Source organism: Callorhinus ursinus, unplaced genomic scaffold (assembly GCF_003265705.2).
Source record: "Callorhinus ursinus isolate GAN/ISIS: 27379988/994484 unplaced genomic scaffold, GSC_fseal_2.0 scaffold4, whole genome shotgun sequence".
In the NCBI taxonomy this organism is placed as follows: domain Eukaryota; kingdom Metazoa; phylum Chordata; class Mammalia; order Carnivora; family Otariidae; genus Callorhinus; species Callorhinus ursinus.
The window spans coordinates 93,485,407-93,507,883 of NW_027397066.1; the positions used below are offsets into that span (position 1 = coordinate 93,485,407).

Sequence of the window (22,477 nt, forward strand, 5' to 3'; positions counted from 1 at the left end):
TGGTGGTCATCCAGTAAAACTCCAAAATTTGGTTATTGGTCATATAGCCTGGTACTGATTCTCTAGTTCATTCTTTGATTAAGCAGCCCTCCCTAGGCTCCAGCCTTTGGTGTTTTGACAATAGCTACACAATCTAATTATTCAATGACCAAGAGATGTGAAGATTTAGCACAAATGATGATGTCATTCTTTTAGATCACTAAAACAGGCTGAACTGTTTTTACCTGTTGTCCAAACCTGCTTCCTATTCTCAAAAAAGATCTGAGTAAATTACTCAGTTCCACAATCATATACAAAAGAATATCTCATTATGAAGAATATGTATTTATGGTAAGTAGTGATATAGAGTTTGTTTTGAAGTAAGTTAAATATTTAATGGATTAATTATTCTTTTACTAGAGATGAGATGATGTCAATGGGAGAATCAACTGAAAGAAACATTATCAGAGAGTGAGAAAATTTACTGAAGCTTTGTTAAGGCCAATTTACCACATAATTCTTTGTTTGCTTGCAAATGCCCAGTGAATATAAAAAAGGTAATTCATTAAACACAACTTAAAAATCCATGCCAAGGCACACATTCTTGTTAATGCTTATAATTACTGGAAGTGAGCTTGATTATCCTAATCATTACTACACTTCTTAATTTACCAAGATCTCACTGAAGAAGGGTGAATTCACTCTATGCATCATGCAAACAAAACACAATACCTAGTCTTTAGGTGTAAGGAAGAGGATAAAAGGATTTCTGGGTTACTTTTTTTTTGATGACCTCAAGGATTTCTGCAGGAGTTTCTTTTGGGTGGCTGTTTCCTCTGAGACCACTAAAGTTTTTTTTTTTTTTTTAAGATTTTATTTATTTGACAGAGAGAGACACAGCGAGAGAGGGAACACAAGCAGGGGGAGTGGGAGAGGGAGAAGCAGGCTCCCCGCTGAGCAGGGAGCCCGACACGGGGCTCGATCCAAGGACCCCGGGATCATGACCTGAGCCGAAGGCAGCTGCTTAACCGATAGCCACCCAGGCACCCCAACTACTAAAATTCTTTTAATGGCAACTGAAATACTTACCTGATCACTCATCTTCATGTACATTTTACTTTGAAAATGAGCACTAAATATGCTTGAAAGCACTCCTTTATGTCAAATATTCTGACATGCTATGGTGTCTTTTATTTTTTCATATATAAACTGATTTTTATGAAAACTTACTTTTTTGGTGATTCATTTTACAGCTTATATCATACATTTACTGGGACCTATATGGGGTAGATTACCTTTATCAACATTATCTTTTATAAATCAACTAGTTTTCAAAACAAAACTTTTATACTTTTTTTTTAATTTCAAAAACAAAATTTTATGATGCAAAATGCTGGACTAAGGTGAAAATTCTCATTGCAGAACAAAGAAAACTGAAAATCTGGGAGAAATTCAAAGAGAAGTTGGAAAAGGCATGTTATTAAATTTAGAATAAATGTACCATTTTCAAAGTAGAATCGGTGAAAGTCCATCCCTTCCACTAAATTACCCAAAGCTTCAGGTTCAAAAGCAGTAAGGCCTGGGTCACAGATTTTTCTGTAGGGACAAAAAAAAAAAAAAAAAAACACCAAAAAACAAAAAAGAAAAAAACAGCAACAAAACAAAAACATAATTAAAATAACCAACACATGAGTTAATATATTTGGTTTCACACATATCCACTCTTATTAATCAAACAGTGAAGAAGTCGCTTTAAAAAACACTAAAAATATAAAATTTCTTTCACAGGCCTTGGCAAGGTGGGTTGAGGAGCAGATGTCAAAAAAGCATTTTTACAGAGAACTCTGATAGGGACAAGAGCCTATAGCAAGTTCCAGCAGATGATAATCTATACTACTTTAGGAATTTCTTTTCTTAAATTTCTACTTTTTTTATATCTCCAAGGTGAATTTTCTAGTCTTTTTCCAGTTTTTCTCTTATTTTTTAAATGCTGTCCAAGTCCAATACACTCTCCAAGTCCTACAAAACCAACTTTTTCATTAAATAATTTGGAACAATTTCTGACACCTTCTACATTCATGTCCAATATCTATATTATTGATTTGACGGCATGTGTCACATCCTATACTTCCTGGAAAAGCTGTATTCAAAGTTTATCTAACTTTTAAAATAAAATTAATAAAATATACAAATTAGTTTTCTTTTTAATCCTAGAAATGTAATTCAACAAAGATCTGCAACATTTTTAAACTTTCTTTGGAGAAACTTATTCAACAAAGAATTGTTAAACATGTAGCAGATATTTTTTGAAACAATTGTAATGCAACATTTATGACTGGAATAGAAATAAATACAAAGTGCTTGAAAACCAGATTACTTACATATGGGACAGGGAAGATTTAAGAGAAAAAAATGTGAGCTGGGCTTTCAGGAATAAGTAGGAGTTCTCCAAGTGTGTGGAAGGTGGTGGGAAGGAGGAGGGTAGCAATTACAATGACACAGTAGTGTGAGAACATAGAGTGTGTTTGGGGAATGACGGTTAGTTGCTTGATCTGGTGAGCACTGAGTATGTATGTAAGTCCATGGAAACATAAAGGGGGAGACAGTTCCTTGGGCCTGTGGTGATAAAGGTAGGCTTCTCAGAGGAAGTGATAGAAGATCCTAGATTTGACGAATTAGTGGAAGTTTACAAAGTAGATAAAAGGATTTGGGACTATTTTGGGGCTGCATCTATAACATTCCCCATTTAGGAGACACAGCATTTTAACTGTTCAACAGAAATACAAGTTTCAAAGGCCAACTCACTATGGTTCTTCGCAGTATTGTTCTTAGAACGTGGAACTGATTTTTTAAGGAACAATTTTTAAGTAGAAAATAAAAATTAAAAAACAAACCAGTGATGATTCTTTGTCTGTGTGTGTGTGTGTATTTTTTTTTTTTTTTTAAGAGCCTTAAAGGCAGGGCTGGCAGGGGTAGTGGGGAGGCATTTTACATTTTGCCTTAGACTTGCCCGTGGGCAGGTACTTCCAAGCTCAAAGTCAGATATATATATATAATCTCTTTCTAAGAGGCAAATGGGAAGAACAGTGTTCCTATGGTAACAGGAATTTATTCTGTCAGGGGCTATTACTTCCTCTATAAATATGACTTTTGGTTGTCAACATCGGTGAATCAAAATTTTTTACTATCTTATATTGGCACTAAAATCATCTGAGAATCTCTGTACCACGATGGATCGCTTTACCTAACCATCAAAAGAGTCAGTATATCTGAAAACCTGTTCGTCTGTTCGTTCTTTCTCTCTCCTATGTATATATGTATTTATCATCTGTCATAGGCTTTCAATTAATAAAGGATTCACAAAGCTGCCACTTGATGTGTGTGTGCACATGCTCTGAACAGGTGTTCTAAGGACTTCACCACTGTATCCTACCATCCAAAAAGCTCCCAAACGGAAGGTCCTGTTGGAATATCCCTGGGCCTGAGAATGCAACATCAGGCCAGATTACAGGCCTCCATAGGCAAACTGATGTGATTCCAAGGGACTGCATTACTTAAAATACCGTACATTAAACTGTTGGATAAGATAGGAAATATCCCAGTTTTGCCTGGCTACCACCACCACCAAAACACACTTTTTACTAATCCACAGGAGAATGCTATTACATATATATACATATATGTGTGTGTGTGTGTGTGTGTGTGTGTGTATAATATGCTATTACCTATATATATGTATTATTATGTATTATGTATTATTATGTATATATCATATATGTATTTTCATGTTTGGAGAATACTATAGGTCTAATAAAGTCATCAGAAAAGAATAAAAGAGCAGGTTCTATGGCACAGACTTCTCAGCTGTTTAAAAGGGAACTCTTGTCTGAGTTTTCTTTTAAACTCCATATACTATTTCAAGTATTTATTTTAAATGTTAAATAGCTGATACAAATACACATGTGTATGCATGTGTTTGCATCTATATGCACATACACAATTTATAAGAAGCAATCTTGGATTTAATTCTTACACTCAGTTACTCTCTTCCATATTTAATATTTGACTATCTGTAACTGATGATAAAAGAAATACCTTACATAAAATTGGGGAAAAAAGAAAAAAAAATCACACATAATTGCGTTTCCCAGAGGCAATGTCCTTTTATCTTTTTAAAAACCATTTGGGCATATCTCATTCCACTTTTAATGCTTTTTTTAAATGTAACTGAAATAATTATGTACATCACAATTACATCATAAGCATTTCACCAGAGCGCTAGAAACTGCATAAACATCTACTGTACCAAATTCACCACATATTACTTACTGGTTACCTTAATGTTGGACTGATGCTTCCAATTTTTCACCATTATGAATAATGTTTTAATAAATGTTTGTTTATAATTTTTATCCATGCTTTAGATTAAAAATCCATACCATGTTGAATTTTTATAAGTAAAAAGAGGATTAAAACAATTTGAAACTTCATAATTGCTTTCTGGTATATAAGAAGTACATGTCCCCTCTAACCCCTGACACCACCACTAACCTAAAGGTTTGCCTCTATTTATACCCCACCCAGTGGTGGAGGAAAGTCCACAGTCCTGCAGGATCTGCACCTCTCTGGTTGTCAGCAGTTCTTATCCCTGCTGATCTGATGGACAGAAAATGCTCTTGCATTCAATTTTGCATATCTTGGCTTTTTACATTTTTTTGCTTTTTTTTTTTTTTTTAAGTATACAAGTTTTATCTATTTGGGTAGCCTAATCATTTTATCTTATTTGTGATTACTTCCTCTGCTTTTAAACTTATAAAGATCTTTCCAATCAGAAATCAAATTTAATCTCTTTTTTGCATTTAACTCTTTCATTCAAGAGGAACTCACCTGTATGGACTAGGGGAAGGCTTAGACTGATTTTTATCTTCACCCCAACAGCTAACTTATTGACCCACATACTTTGTGAAATAAGCCTTCATGCCCTATTTATCTGAATGCTTTATTTTTATTTGATTGGAGTGATTTCCTTTATATACCCTATGATCCAGTAGTTTATAAACTAAGCATTTGTACCTTCCTTCAAATAAATTGTTACCTAAGAAACAAACTCATAAAAGAGACGAAGATAAAGTTGAGGTGTACTGGCTGAAGAGGAAGAAGGCTGCCTCATGTTGCCTCCTGCTCTCTCTCTCTCTCTGTGTCCCAGCACCTCGACAGAGCTGCGAGGCAAAACATTTCTTAAACCAAAATGCCCTTTTTTGTGTTTGCTCTCATGGACGCTCTGCCTGGAATGCCTTCCCCCTATGGAGGGGCTGGTGATTGTGTCTGTGCACTGACAGAGAAAGCCCCAGTCCTCCCATCACAAGTCTTGTCTTACCTCTCTAAATCCTAAATTTATTTCTCTCCTGGGGACACTTAATTTATACCTTGAAATAATGCTACTGTTGATATCAAACCTGGGGTTAAATATACATGAATTCTGGTACACTGAAGAATGCATTCACATAGAAAATATTTTGTCATATGCATGAAAGCAAAATAAATGTGCTTCTACTCACGTGTAAGCTTCAAAGTCTCCATTGTTGATGGCTTCGATCAGTTGTTCAGTGACTTTGATAATTTCTTGCTTTCGTGCTAAAGGCAAAGATAGAGTATTTTATATGGCTTTTGTCCTTTATTCTCACAAAACTCTAACAATACTGCTATTTTTCTTAAATGGGGTAGTACTATTTAAGACACACCCCTCCCTGAACCATGGTGTTATTCTCTCTATATAATCTTGCTGCTCACAGCACAGAGACCAGCATCATCTACTTCTTTTGGGAGCCTGATAGACACACAGATTCTCAGGTCCTACTCCAGACTCACAGATTCAGAATCTGTATTTTAACAGGACCTTTAGTCACCTGGAAGTTCAAGACTATATTTTTTTTAATAAGTTCTCATTACCTTTATCAATTTGAGTTTGAAAATGTTTTTCTCTTGAACATTAACAAATGTCTATCTTCAGAGTATAGATGATCTTTTACATTGAGACACTTTATATAATTATTTTTTACTGTTCAGCCCAATCAACTCTGCAAAAGGGGATGCCAACACTGTAACTGCCATCATATTTAGACAAATGGCCTTCAGTAAACTCTGTAAATTGGAAAACCAACATATGAATCAATATGTAGACGTAGGCAGATAATTAGATGGAAGCCACCCTGCAGAGATGTCAACTCCAACACCAAACATGCTTTGTTTCTATATATACCTCACAATTGGTAAAATTATTAATAGTTGGCTTGGCTCAAATCCCACCTATTCAGTAAATTCCTTTCTGATTACATCTGCAAATGTTCTTTGCCTTTTTTGAATGCCTACAGTGTATCATTCACTTGCTAATTAAGCATATGCTATATACCATGACACCTTCTTTAGTTTAATCATTACTGGTTTTAAATTGTTATTAAACTTTGTTTACTGTGTAATTGCCTTTCTATTAAATTAAAATCGCTCTGTGTGTGTGTGTGTGTGTGTGTGTGTGTGTGTGTGGGGAGGGATGCTACTTTTTTTGTATCCTCTGAGTTTTATTCCAATGTCTTTAATAAAATAGATGCTCAATAAGTTTGTGAATTTGATCAGCTGCTATTAATGATAAACTTTTGACTTCAGAATACTATTCTGTTACTAATGAAATTAATGCACAAAATTTTTAAAAAATTTCCCTGAGCTTTAAGAACATTGTGATATTTCCTTAAATCACTGGAAATAAACTGGGAGAGTCACAAAAAGTTATATCCCTTCTATCTTACTGAAATTGCTATTCATCATAGAAAAAGCTTGGTTTTAGTTTGTTATTGATTAAAGGCTACCAGTATGGATTTTTAATGAAACTGATCTTCAGTAAATAGGTTTTAACTACAAAATTAAATGTTCACGTTATCCAGGTTATTATATTCCTTACTTTAAATAAATATCCTGTCAACCTAACTTGACTTGATTTATATTAATATGAGACTACCCTAATAAAATATGATTTGTCCATAGAATGGTTGCTAATTAAGTCAAGGTTGATAATATAAAAAAAAAATCACTATATAGGTTAGGTTTCATATTTAGTTACATAATTTAATTTATATTAGGAAAAAAAGAATATAAGGTTTCTTAGCTCCTACACATACTTAAAACATTTTTTTGCCCTTGTTCATTTGATTTATGAATATAATGTATCCAAGCATCCAAAACATACTGACACAAGTAGTAGCAGGGAATAATTCTGTAATAGAGATGCCGCCAATGGCACATTTTAGCTTAATTTAGTTCAGCAATAAGTGATTCATCTGTCTCTGGCCTCAACAGTATGAACATTTGGCAAAAATGCATGACAGCTGACCCGATTCTGGAATAGAAAGGACATTGGTGAGACAGTGCTCAGGAAATGAGATTAAGAAAGTGTGACTACCAAAACTTCCTCCTCAATATTAAATCCTTGTTTAAAACTAATAAATTTCTTAGTCTGCTAAGTAAAAAACTAGAGTTTAGAAAATGTCAATTTTTAAAAACAAGAAGGGGGAAAAATGAACATAAGATCAGTGCCCTTTGTAGAGCTTCATTAGGCTAAGACAGTTCATAAAGGTCACCTTCTGAATTTTCCAAAAGTCTCTGCATTCCCTGATAAGCAAAATATGGAATTAAAATATCAGGTGTGTATGTATATGTGTGTGTGTGTGTGTATGTATATGTGTATATATATATATATATATATATATATATATATATGTATTTGGCATCCTCTGAATACCAAAAGTTTTTCCACCCTTGACCAGCACTATATGGCCATCTCTCACCCTCTGAATCACTGTGGAAATACTTACTAGCTCTTTAATAGTTTACATGCTACGACTGGCTTAGTTTTTGTCCTACGTAATCAAAGCAACACAAATTCCCTTCCGTCTCAGCTCTTAGCCTCAGAAACAATGGTCCTTTAGTTGGCAGCAGAGCAAGTGGGATTTAGTGACAATGCTTCTGTGCTGCACCATCATAAAAACAACATGACTATCTTGGCTTCGGAGGAGCCTGGAACTCAGAAATCTTGAGAGTGCTTATTTCCCTGGGGAAAAGGAGCGTGAATGAGTCACAGGCAGCACATGACAGCTGACTCTTTAAAGGAAAGCAGAAGTCTGGAAATGAATCATTTGTACATAGTAGTCTGTTGTGGTTGAGACTATTGCCACAGAGACCTACAGGAAGAGTGAGGTTTTGGTGCTAGTTAGCTCTACTTTTCAGCAGTGAAGGTAAAGGACAATCACTATAGTAGCTAACTGGATGACTAAGATCTGTAGGAAGGGGCCCCTATCATCGGGCCTTCCCTCTTTCAAAAGATTAAGTAATGACCACTCCAGAAGTCAAAGTGGGGACAGTTTGTGATGTGTCACTAATTAACACTTAAGATGAAGGAAGAGTGTACCGATACAGCATCCTCTGAATACCAAAAGTTTTTCCACCCTTAGCCAGCACTTTAATCACAGAGAACTGATTACCCAGTAGCTTTATTTACAGAATAGAGGTGCTCAAGCCTAAACCCACAGGTCCCAAAATAGCTTCTGGGGATTCCAGGTTCCTAGGGGAAATGCAGGAGAGAAAAGTAAGTAGGAGAGATGCTCCAGATCCTGAGTATAATTGCTTCCCATGCAACTGTGCAAAAGAACTAGGAACATGTCCATGTTCAAATTCATATCTTTTTGGCTCTTTCATTGTTCTAAAGAGGCCTGGAAGAGTAAGATAAGAGTGTGAATGGTCCCAGTGTTAAAAACCAACTAACCAAACAAGAAACCCTGGGAACTGAGAATGATTACATAATAAAATGATGGATTTCAACATTTCTCAAACATTAGCAGGTCTTATCTCATCAGATCAACAAGGATCAGATGTGATCAACAATGCTCTGAGATATGCAGACAAACATTACCTGTTTAACAGGTAAGCACACAGATTACAGGCACTGCCCAGAGGCACAGTGTTTGCTGATTACTCCTTCCCTCCATCCTGAAAAACTCTCACTTCTTTCTTGCTTTTCTTACTAATTATGTGGTCACATGATCTCACTCTCATTTGCTGTTATCTTTTTCTACCTGGACTTTAAATGTTTCCTTTTAAAGGTTCAATCTGAGGCCCTCTTCTCAACATACACTGTATCCCTATGATCCTGTCCACACCAGTGTTTTATATTGCCATTTATGTTCCAATGACTCCGGCATTGCTGCTTCCTTTTTTTTTAGTCCTTTCCTTCAGATCTGTGTGTCAATGCCTATTTTAGAATCTTCATTGGATATCTCAAATGCATCTTTAACTCAACATATCCTAAACTGAGCTTATGAACTTCTATCCCCACAAATCTATTTGCTTTTCCAGGGATCATCCTCTTGGTAAATGGCATTATCCAGTTGCACAACCCAGAAAGAAACTTGAGAATCATCTTTGACTCCCTCACCCCACCCACCCTATCTAATTTTTCAATATGTCTTACATATTAGTTTACTACTTTCCTTCTTCACCACCACTCTGCTATAAGCACCCATCATTTCTTGTCCAGAACAAGTATCCAGAGACTATGAAATCTTCAATAAGACTAGACTCTGCCCATCTCACCAGACCCATTCAAAGGCTCTTTTACTTTATCCTCTCCATTCCACCCATATAGCCTACTCTCAAAATTCAAAATGGCCATGCTTCCTTCTATTGTCAGCCCTTCATATATATTATCCTCTCTTCTTGGAAAACTGTCCCCCATCTTTGCTTCTACTTCCTTTATCAGATCTCAACTATTATTTCTTCCAAAAAGCCTTCCCTGACCCTCATTTTAGGAGGTCTCTATGTTTTAAATTCATACATATCCTACAACTGCTATTTAGTACACATGTATTTACATATTTATTTGTGTGTATTTGACCACACTTTCTCTATTTGTAAACTCCACAGGGGCGGATCCCTCACCACTGCAACCCAACATCCAGCAAAGTACATGTTTAATAAATATTTGGATGAATAGTGGTCCAGAACAAACTCAAGCACTTTCTGACTCCCAATCCAGCGGCCTTCCCAACATATACATTTTTTAGTGATGGTCAGATAGCCTTTAAAAAATACACAACTGATAACTGGAAACAATTCAGATATAAAGAAGCATGTCTTACTGCTTACTGATGATGAAAGAAAACACTCTTCAACTTGTCTAAAACTAAACACCAAATTTCTTTCTCTTCTTGACTTGCCCACTTTTGCTAATGCAACCACAATTTTACCAGTCTTGTCCTCATATTCTGTCCTCCACAAGTCATATAATTTTTCATTACCAGCTATGATGATGTTTCCTAGGGTGTATCCTCAGCCTCTTCATCTTTTTGCTTGTTTTTGGCAATCTCATTAATTCCTCTGGCTTTGACCATATAATGAAGACTGCCAACGTTCTATCACTAACCTTAAACCTTTCTAGGCTCCAAGTTCATATTTCTAACTGCATCGTAACACCTCCAGTTACCCTGGCATTTCAGACCTAATGGGGTGGCCAAGAAGGACCTCAAGTATCTTCCTTGCAAAATCTGCTGCTTCTCTTATATCACTCATCTTGGATAATGATGACATAATCTACTCAGTTGCCCAAACCAAAAGCCTTGACACTTACTTTTCTTTCAATTCTTCATATAGCTGATCACCAGTTCCTCTTCACTCATCCAGATCTTTCTCAGATTCATTTCTTCCTCTTTAGGCTAATGCCACTACTCTGATTCAGGCTTTTAGACGTTCCTAACCCCTCCTGCTCCAAGGTCACATCCCACACACTCCCACCATCCACCCTCATTGTTGCAAAATCATCTCTACAGAATGAGCTAACTGTGCCCCTCCTCCACTGTCTAGAAGCCGAGCCAAAGCTTCTTTGTTCTTGAGGTCTTCCTCCTTTATTTTGCTAGCTTTGACTCTTGACACTTCTTCTCCCCCAGGAGTCCCACATAACCTATTCTACAACTCCACCAAGGGCCTCACTCTTCCTCAACTGGTCCTGGCTCTTTGATAATGCTGTGCCTTTCCTCTCACTATTTCTTCTGTCTGGAAATCGTCAATATTCTGCTCCAAAGTTATCTCTTCCTTATAGCCTTTTCTAGGCTCCATTTGCAGCTTTTTGGTTGTATTGCAGTCCTCCTAAAGCATCATCACAGGATGTTCATATATCTGCCCAGGACTTGTTCGTTTTCTAGCTTCAACACCTAGCACTGAGTAAATGTCCATAAATGCATGCACATATGAATACAAAGACAGGGTATATAAAATATTATTTACATTTTGAAACATTAATAAATGCCAAGTATATAGGTGATGATGATCATGTCTGATAGCAGTCTGAATGCTAACTGAAAAGGCACTCATGGATCTTTCATATTTCAGAATCAGCAGGGGCCATGGTATTTTAGATGCCAGAGTAATCTGTATAGGCCTAGTAAGATAAACCAGGCGTATCTAGTCAATGTTTAAACTTGTAATTTCTTTTCAAGAGAATTTAGTGCAGAGAAAGATCCTAGTTATTCAAGCTTGAGCTTTTCAGTACTTATAGATTTTGGATTAACCAATTTGCTGAAATTAAACTACTTGATAAGAAACCTTATTCAGGAGGCTATCTGGCCTACTATGACACTCAGACTAGGAAATGAACTGAATTTATTGACGAAATTGATCTTTACTAAAATGTTAGCAGAGTAACAGACACTGAAATCTTTTAGAGAACTGTGCCTAAAGGTTACTTATTCAATGATCAAAAGTTGCACAATAAAAATTATAGCCTTTTAAGGTACATTAGCTTATTAGCAATTCTGCTCACTTAAAAAAAAGATTTATTTATTTGAGACAGAGAGAGAGAGACTGAGGGGAGAGGCAGAGAATCTCAAGCAGACTCTGCTGAGCTGGAGCCTTGTGCGGGGCTCCATCTCACCACCCTGAGATCATGATCTGAGCAGAAACTAAGAGTCAGACACTTAAACTGACAGCCACCCAGGTGTTCTGCTCATCTACTTTTTGCCAATAGTTATAGTTCTATTTAATTTAACTTCTTTCTACATTTCTCAGAGGTATTGGGCACCTGGCTGTCAGAGGCTTGAAGGACAGGGAGGTTAAGTGACTTGCTCAAGTCATCCAGCAAAGTCAGAAGCTGTGCCAGAGCTGGAGCTTTATTTGGCTGAGATATCTGTTTAATTCACTAATCTATGTTCCTTTCCAGCCCACAGTGCCTAATTCAATATTTTGAAATCATAAACTTAAATGAACCACCTAACTGCCTTTGAACTTACTCTGGCAAGGTGACTGACTGCTTAATTACTGGGCCAAGGCTGTAATTAATTATTATACCAATTTCACAAAACTGGGTGCTCCATGGTTTTATTGTCTTTTTCCATGCTGCCATTAACAAAAATAACTCCTAGGAATAGCTATTATCTTAGGCAAATATACAAATTAGAATCATTTTCATGCTCTTGATAGTTTTATAGAAAAAGGTGCCTATCAACTCAGCTGTTTGGCATTTCCTATGCAATTAACAGCTTGCTTCTTAGTGATTTCATTTTTATTTCACTAGCTTGATGTATTAACATTCAGGAGAGTAATTTCCATTATTTCGGCTTTTAAAATCAAGCCCATAGAAAATTTTAGATTTGACTGGTTTAATCTATAATATTTTATTCAAATTAAAACCTGGAAATTACCAAATTTCTATTCAAGAATTGTAAAGCTCACTTATCCAGAAGCCACTTGTTCAGTAAGTCAACTACTCACCTCCTTAATCACTCAAAGCCCTCAAAATTAAAAAAAAAATTATCCACACCATCTTTGTACTTTGCTCTATAAAAACTATTCTTAGTTTCAAACCATGAAATGTTAATTGGGAGAAGAAATACTATTAATCTTAGCCCTGTTAAGTTGCTATGACCTGACAATAAATTATTAACAAATATTTAAAAACAGAAAACCCTAGCACTGGGATCATTTAGTATAAGTGAAAATAGGATTACATTTTAAAAAAAGTTTGTGAGGATGTCATTGGGTAATAAAGTATGGCAAGGTCATTCCTAAAATGACTAGATCTAAAAAAGAAATAACATATTTACTATTTTTTTAAAAAAAATAAGGGATGTGTATTTAGAAAGATTTTCATTAAAAATGGCTTAAGTAAAAGTTTTAGAGTTTAAAAAACTTTATGTGGTTATATAGAATATTTGCTTATATGAAAGTCTAGCCACATTAAAAGCAACTGAGTAACTGTTCTATCCTCAGCTGACTTACAGAAGCTAGAAATAGCACAACATTGTGGAGACCATTGAGTATGTTAGTATTTTTTAAAAGATTTTATTTATTTATTTGAGAGAGAGATGGAGGGAGGGAGAACACAGGGCGAGTGAGAGGGAAAAGCAGATTCCCTGCTGAGCAGAGAGCCTGATGTGGGACTGGATCCTAGGACCCTGAGATCATGACCTGCCCCAAAGGCAGAAGCTTAATGGACTGAGCCATCCAGGTGCCCTGAGTATTTTAGTATTAAGATGTGTCTGAATTAGATAGGTGTGGTAGCACTTCCAGTTAAGAGTTGATGACATGGAAGAAAAAGATTTTAAGAACTCGTTCAAAGATTCAGATCAATTGCTTGAGGATTAAAACTGTAGTCTCTTTAATAATGTGCGTTGACCTTGAGGGCATTATGCTAAGTGAAATAAGTCACACAGAGAAAGACAAATACTGTATGCTTTCACTTATATATGGAATCTACCAACCAGACAAACAACAAACTCAGAAAAAGAGATCTGATTTCTGGTTACCAGAGGCAGTACTGGGATAGGAGGAGGAACTGAAGGAAGGTGGTCAAAAGGTACGAACTTCCAGTTAGAAGGTAAATAGGTCCTAGAGATGTAATGTACAACATGATGACTACAGTTAACACTGTTGGATGGTACATGTGAAAGTTGTTAAGGAAGTTGATCCAGAGAGTTCTCATCAGAAGAAAAAAAAAATTTTTTTTAACATTTCTTTTACTTTCTTTTCTTTCTTTTTTTGGTATCTATTTTAGATGCTGAATGTTAACTAAACTTACTGTGGTAATCATTTCACAGTATATGTAAGTCAAATCATTATGCTGTATACCTTAAACTTATATAGTGCTATATATCAATTATATCTTTAAAAAAACTATAGTCTCCTGGCATTCAAGTTTATACTTGAATGATAAGAGAAGTACTAAGTTTTCTCAAGAAGTATCTCTTTCTTCCATTGCAGAACCAGGGTGACAAAGTTATTTTCTCAAAAGAAAATAGTCTTGGAAAAGATACAATGAGACAGAATTTTTAAATATTTGTAAAGTTGTTTTTGTTTTTTAAATTTTTATTGTTACATTAATCACCATACATTACATCATTAGTTTTTGATGTAGTGTTCCATGATTCATTGTTTGTGCATAACACCCAGTGCTCCACGCATAATGTGCCCTCTTTAATACCCATCACCAGGCTAACCCATCCCCCCACCCCCCTCCCCTCTAGAACCCTCAGTTTGTTTTTCAGAGTCCATCGTCTCTCATGGTTCATCTCCCCCTCCAATTTCTCCTCCTTCATTCTTCCCCTCCTGCTATCTTCTTCTTTTTTTTTTTTTCTTAACGTATATTGCATTATTTGTTTCAGAGGTACAGATCTGTGATTCAACAGTCTTGCACAATTCACAGCGCTCACCATAGCACATACCCTCCCCTGAAAGCGCCCGATCTTGTCTGTTTTGTTTTTTTGACATGAAGGAAATCCAGCTTCCCCCAAACTCCAGAGCTATAATGAGTCCAATTAACCTCTCCAATCAATTTTACATAGTATCAACTAAAAAAAGCATGTGTCTTTCAGGTCAAAAGTAATTGTCAAAGTATTAATGTTCTGTCCTTCAGTATGAATAGCCAGAAGGAAAAAAAAATATTGAGAACGGTTAAAAGACTGTGCAGTGATGAGAGTAGGCTTTTCCCCCCAATGGTTTCTATTGCTGTTGTTTAGCTTGATATTTTATTTTTAATAACGTATTCCATTCCTATATAAAAAGCATATAATTTGAATTTATCAAAAAAAATAGAATTCAATATATTCTTGGTAAGTTTATTTATAACTACACTTTCCTGAATAATTCAACTGGTAGATTTGTGAGTGCTCCCTATGATCAAGAATGCAAGAAAAGCTTAAGAGCATGTCCTCTATACTACGAAACCATTTTAAATCTTTGTTTTGCAAAAACCAAAACTAAAAAGCAAGCAAGCAAACAAAGCCATACCAAAATTAATTGAAGTGTGATGTCTTTGAATTTGCTTTTAGAGAAAGAACTAGGCTAACTATAGTAAGAGTACACAATATTATTCTGCCTCCACATTTACTGAGCCCCAGCTGATCTTTTAAAGTCTTTTCTCCTTGTCTCCAGGTTCACACAAGCTTAGTCATATTTCAGTACTTCTCACACCAGTGTTGTCTCAGTAAGGCTGAAGTTAAAGCAGTTTTTTATCACCTACCACTGTATAGATATTTTACCTCTAAGAATGTCATTTCACTTTTTTTAAGTGTTAAGTACTTCTACTTGTCCCATTTTGAACCATTCTCTTTGGTGAAGCTGCTAAGATAACACAGCAGATCTTACTACCACCCAAAAATATGCAGCAGCATCTCCTGTCATTGTAATTCTATACTTTCTAGCTAACTCTCATTTTCAACAGCTGCAAAAATAGTAGCTTGTGCTTTCATTACAAAGTCTATCATTATCCAATCCATAGCTTCCAGAATCAATAAATGAGAACTGAAAGGGCAGATGAGGTCCAATGAAGTGGGAAGAGAGAGGCCAATTCACAAAACATATCACAGAATCCAGTTGCACTCATACATTATTCAAGAGTACTAGAGCATCTATAATCAATAGTAAATTAGGGAACTAGTGAAACAAGTTTATAGGACAAATAACATAAATAAGGAATTTTTTCTTAATTTGGAAAATTAGGGAATAATGACAGACTCTCTTGATATCAGTTATATAATATAGTTGTTTATGACACTGTAGGTCCAAAGTCCAGAGTTCAGTGTAATATATTTGTATCTATATGCTTAACTTTGATGACCACTGTTGCCTTTTGAGATGCCAGACCACTGGATTGCAAAGGCATAGCTGCAGTCAGTCTGGATATAAATTTACAATGGTTTGTCACTACTTGGAAAAGTTACTTAGATTTAGAGGAAAATTACTTATATATACCTCCCACCATCAACACACACACACTCCCTCTCACAAAATGATGTAAATTCCTATAACTCTTCTGCTGTCCCCATGCATCTGACAGACCGCACTGGTAAGACTCCTAGGACCAAGAGTCATTTCTGTGGTTAGTTACTACATTTATCAAAGCTTAATTTGGAAAGGTGAAAATATCCTATCAGACCAGAAGTTCTTAAGTGTGTTCTCATAGCAAATGTTTTTTATTCAAGTGATACCTCACACTGGCACTATATAACTAGTTCAGCTCTAGGATATTCTGTGCTAAATTCAGTTTAGGAAATTAATGTAAAAGTACTTGTTGGACTGTCTTGGCCAAATTTTACAAACCCAGTATGTTATTCTTGGTTTAACCAATGTGACCACAGTAATAATTAAATTTATGAGCCATATACTTCAGAACCTATTACTGTCATTCCCATTTATTCGAGGAAGTATTATAAATATAAATTATCATAAATTAACAAATTATTATAAAAATGTAACGGAGTGGATGCAGTATTTTTGAGTAGGGAATATTGTTTTGCCTTTATCCACTGAATTCAAATGATGAACATTCATCAAAGACATCATTCAGGTTATTTGATGAGTAATTAACAGTCCACATTTACAAAATTCATGTCTATATTATGTTAACTGAGATTTAGACAATAATAAGAATCTTCCATAGAGATTAATTTTGAGCTAAAAAGGAGATACTGACTTGGGAGTTCAGCAGGGCAGACCATTGGAAACAGCTTTAAAAATCATCTCTTGCACTTCTATGGGCAGATTACACAACACAACGGGATGAGAAGTGAGGTATAACTTAACACTGATAAGGAAATTCTTCAATAACTCACAACACTGCTCATGTTAGAAAATTCTAGTATAGACTCTAAGGATACCAACTCTGGTACAGAGATTCAGACATTTATTTATCCCAAATAGTTTTCTGCTTGTTTTATCCTCCATAACAAGTAAACACCACATTTCATTTTTTTATTAGCTCTTTATTTAAATGGTATTATTAAATCCCATCTTACTCTCCTCTTCTTTTTACTTGTATAGGTTATGAATGAAGAGCTTCTATTTCTTTTTGTTTAATTTAATTTTATTATAATAGTTATGTTAATCACCATACCTCATTAGTTTTTGATGTAGTGTTCCATGATTCATTGTTTGCATATAACACCCAGTGCTCCATGCAGAACGTGCCCTCTTTAATGGGAGGCTAACCCATCCCCCCACCCCCCTCCCCTCTAGAACCCTCCGTTTGTTTCTCAGAGTCCACAGTCTCTCAGCTTCTATTTCTTTTTTCTTTTTTTAAAGATTTTATTTATTTGACAGAGAGAGAGATAGTGAGAGAGGGAACACAAGCAGGGGGAGTAGGAGAGGGAGAAGCAGGCTTCCCCGCGGAGCAGGGAGCCTGATGTGGGGCTCGATCCCAGGACCCTGGGATCACGACCTGAGCCGAAGGCAGACGCTTAACAACTGAGCCACCCAGGCGCCCCATCAGCTTCTATTTCTTGAAGAGATTTAAAATACACAATCCCATATGCTCACACTGTTTCTACCCTGGTAAAAATACCTCTAAAAAATCATGGTAGTCTCTTTTAAATAAGCTACCTTTTCTGTCATTAAAGACCACTGACCTTTTCAGAGGTACTTCTCTACTATTCAAGAATATCTTTATGTTTTTGTTCACCTTAATTTTGTATAATGTGATACAGTATTTGATTAGAATACTATAAGTCTGAGTAAAGTAGGCTAGGTACAGAATAAAAATACTCTGTACTCAAAACAGACACCACCACCACAAATTATTTCCCTGACTGAAAATATTCCCTAGTTCAAATTATAAACAAATGACATTTTGGAGCAGCATTTTTTCCCTCACATTTTAAATCTGAAAAAAACCTAATAGTAATGGGTTTTCTGTCTATTACTCAAACTTCCTAAAATCCAAAATTCTCTCCTTAACATTTGTCATCTGTATTTTGCTAGACAGACACATTCTAAATAACTACATGTAGTGATGTTAAAGAAATCAATGATCCTGTAATAAATTATTTAACAAACAAATAGATCTCACTTGATTCGTTAACTTCTATCAAGACAGTTAGTGGCCCTTTGAGGAAACACTGAATTGGATAATTATAATCTCCAAGAGGGATATTTTATGTTATGGTCTTGAGACATTTTGCTTGAGAAGTGTGTAAATAATTTTGCATATATATGCTTCTTTTTATTTTTTTAAAAGATTTTATTTATTTATTTGACAGAGAGAGAGACAGCGAGAGAGGGAACACAAGCAGGGGGAGTGGGAGAGGGCGAGGAAGGCCTCCGGCCAAGCAGGGAGCCCGATGTGGGGCTCGATCCCAGGACCCTGGGATCATGACCGGAGCCGAAGGCAGACGCTTAACAACTGAGCCACCCAGGCACCCCTCTATGCTTCTTCTTAAATATGTGTTTTACTTTTGTGGAAAACAATCAGTCTGCATATTTTTACTCTCAACAAGAATAATCAAAACAGCCAAAAATGAGCTAATTTTTCAAAACACTTGAAAACATTCAAGGGTAAAAGATCAGTTTAGATGAGGGAAGACCGAATCATTACTTAAAATACTTATGTTAAATTAGAAACAAAGTATGTTTCTGAACTCAAAATTTTAATGTAAAAACCTCATAAATAATTTATTAATTTATTGAGGGTCTAGCATATGGTACCAGGGAAGGAAAAAAGCAGTGAATTAAAATAATCCAACTTTAAAACTCATGACAAGGGATGCCTGGGTGGCTCGGTCAGTTAAGCGTCTTCCTTTGGCTGGGGTCATGATCCCAGGGTCCTGGGATCGGGTCCCACAGCAGGGAGCCTGTTTTTCCTTCTGCCTGCTGCTCCCCCTTGCTTGTGCTCTCACTCTCTGACAAATAAATAAAAATCTTAAAAAAAAAAAAAATAAAATTCATCACACGTTAAAAGAATACTGTTACTTTAATAAAATAAATTAAAAAAATAAAATATGAACTTCTATTTTAAGGCAAAAAAATGAATTTTTCTGTACTTGGGCAGCTTTTGTTTATGTATGTAAGTTGGCTGGATTCTCTATGTGGATCTTAACATTTAGAGATGTTTACCCACTTATCTGTAATAAATGGCTTAGAAAGTAGAAACATTGATGTTAAAATTTAAAAAAACCCCACAGGTCCCTTTAAATTTATGTCCTGATACACATTCCATGTTGCTTGCTGCCTCTTCTCTTTTTATGTCTCTAATTAAATGTTACCTTCTCAGACCTTGATGACCCTACTTTAAATTGTGCCTTCAAATCCAGCAGTTCCATTCTCCTTCTCTGCTTTATTTTTCACCTTATATCATCTAATATTAGGAAAGAATGCCCAGAAATAATATAATTTGACTAATCATGGGCCAGACATTTAACAAATTTCATCTCTTGTCAACATGACCATGTTTTATTATTGTTATTATTATTGTGTTAAACCATAACACTGTCACTTTTGAAGGTAAAAAAAAAATGGTTAAGAAGTGAGATACTATTATCCTCAGAGAGATTTACATGAGCAATTGGATTACATAGACCATCAAGGGCTGGGCTGGGATTCAAACCTAGTATGTTTGACATCAAAGTACATGCTGCATCCAAACAGGGAAGAGGATCCTATGTTGGTTACTTTTTAAATTTGCAATTTTATATTTATAGCTTCTAAAGTGTGGGGGGAGGGGCAGAAGACGTGCATAAAAACCCACAGAGATAAAAAGTTGTGATGAGATCATAACTTTTAGAGAATTTTCATCATTTTATTGGCTGGTAGGAAATAGCATGGTTATCCCACCATATTTCCTTCCTCCATCAATTATTTGTTATGCCTATTATTACCACACAGGTCTAGATACTGCAGATACAGCAGTGGACAAAATAAAAATCTCTACCTTGAAGAAGTTTACATTCTAGTAGAGGAAGAGAGAGAAATTAAACAAATAAGTAAAATAAGTATTTCACCTAATGTGAAGCACTATGTGAAAAGTAAAGCAGAGAAGGAGAATGGAACTGCTGGATTTGAAGGCACAATTTAAAGCAGGATCATCAAGGTCTGTGAGGGTAACATTTAATCAGAGACATAAAAAGAGAAGAGGCAGCAAGCAACACGGAATGTGTATCAGGACATAACAGGCAGGGAACAGCAAGTGCAAAGGCCCTAAGGCAGGAATCTGCTTGATATGGTTTCAGGAATAGTGTTCTTGAGGTATATAATACGAGATGAGGCCAGAGGGTAACGGGCGGCATGACTGGTGGAAGTTCTTGTCATGGAGGGACTTTTAATTCTGAAATGGCTTTGGCACACTATACTGTACACCTAAAACTAATATGACATGTTATATTATATATATAACATGTATGTTAACTATATTGGAAGAAAAGTAAAACATAAAAAATAATAAAATGGCTTTGGCAGTCACTGGAAAATACAGAGTGGAAACATGACACAATCTGATATAGTTTAGAAGTGTTACTCTGACTACTATGTTGTGAACAGACTATAATCAGGTAATGCTAAAGCAAGGAAAGTGGCTAAGGAAGTCATGTCAATGATATGGGCAAAAGATGACATTATCTTGGACCAGGGTGGTAGAAGTGGAGGTTAGTGAACAGTTGTCATATGGGGGGAAAATGTGTGTATTTCGAAAGGAGAGCCAGCAGGATTTGCTGATAGATTGACAGACTGGATGTAGGGTGTAAGCAAAACTGAGGAGACAAAGAAAGCTCTAAGATGATGACCCAGGAGTATTAAAGGAACTAGAATATACCATAGGCATGTCAAATCCAGTTTTCATAGATGCATTTGAACACAGATACATGAAAAAAGGTTGGAGACATGATATATAGGAATAATGCAATTAGATCAAAACCTGCAGACTTGTACTGAAAGTATGATGTAGGTGAGGAGAAATAAAAGAGGAATGTTTCTTGGAGGTGTCAGTAAGCACTGACATTTTAAAAGCATAATTTAATCTATAACATGAAATAGTTTTCCAAATAATTTTTATGTTTCTTTTTAAAGAAAACACACAATTGAATAGTTTGGGAATATTCAAACCTAAGTATAGGTTTTAAATTTTCCGTTCTAAATTAAAGAGATCAAACCAACCACCCAAAGGTATTTGCATATTACAAATTGTTTCCTTTGGGTACCAAAGTACCCACATACATATAATTAGTAGTACAATATGGCTTTAGCAGGGACATTTATTTTACCACAGTAAAACAAATCACAGCAATCCCAATAACTAAATCAGTCCTTTTGTACTAACCACGATGCTTATTTTCATATAATAGACTGTCAAATTCTGCTAAACAACATTGGCCAAGAGAACAATGTTACATTACATATCAAAAAAAGGAAAGAAAGAAAAAAAAGGAAGGAAGGAAAGAAAAGAAGAGGAAAGAAAGAAAGAAAGAAAGAAAGAAAGAAAGAAAGAAAGAAAGAAAGAAAAAGAAAGAAAGAAAGAAAATGAAAAGAGAAAGAAAGAAAGAAAACAGACTAATTCACTAAGTTTTAAGTACAAACATTTTATTCAGGTATCCTTGAAGAAATTTTCTTTAACATAGAACAAAATTGTAATGCAAAAATAGCCATTCACTGGGGAAATGTACCAGGAGGTATAATTTCATTAAAGAGGATACTATAAGACTCATAACTCCTTGAGGAAAAAGGTAAGCCTTATTAGCCTCAGCCTAGTCTACCATATCCAGCACAATGGGTGTTCAATAATTCTTTCTAAAAATCAAAATTGGATCAAATATTTTAAGTAGAGGTCTCTTTGTTAGAAATTACATATGTTAGGGGCACCTGGGGGACTCAGTTGGTCAAGCCCCTGACTCTTGGTTTTGCCTCAGGTCACGATCTCATGGGTCGTAAGATCGAGCCCTGTCTTGGGCTCTGTACTCAGCAGGGAGTCTGCTTGAAGATTCTCTCCCTCTGCCCCTCCTCCAACTCACAGGTACACGTGGCACCTGCACATACATGCACTCTCTCTCAAATAAATAAATCTTTAAAATAAAAAAAGGAATTACATGTATTATATGCATCTGAAATTTTCTGTATTGCTCACATGACTCTAGCTGTGTCCTTACGTTTATTTTTTAATGAACTTATTATTCCTTGTTTTAGAATTATCTGAATACCAGCCAGAAACAAA

The 22,477-nt window shown here is 35.6% G+C and overlaps 1 protein-coding gene across 13 annotated transcripts in view; it reads right to left on the reverse strand.

Annotated features, from left to right (window-relative positions):
* CAMK2D (calcium/calmodulin dependent protein kinase II delta) overlaps nucleotides 1-22,477 on the reverse strand; it is a 313,999-nt gene that overhangs the window by 4,738 nt on the left and 286,784 nt on the right. For all 13 annotated transcript variants that reach the window (XM_073892167.1, XM_073892165.1, XM_073892172.1 and 10 more), the window contains 2 exons: nucleotides 5,538-5,613; nucleotides 1,481-1,575 (listed from right to left, as the gene is read on the reverse strand). In XM_073892167.1, coding sequence (XP_073748268.1) covers nucleotides 1,481-1,575; nucleotides 5,538-5,613 — 171 coding nt within the window. The remainder of the gene's footprint in view (nucleotides 1-1,480; nucleotides 1,576-5,537; nucleotides 5,614-22,477) is intronic.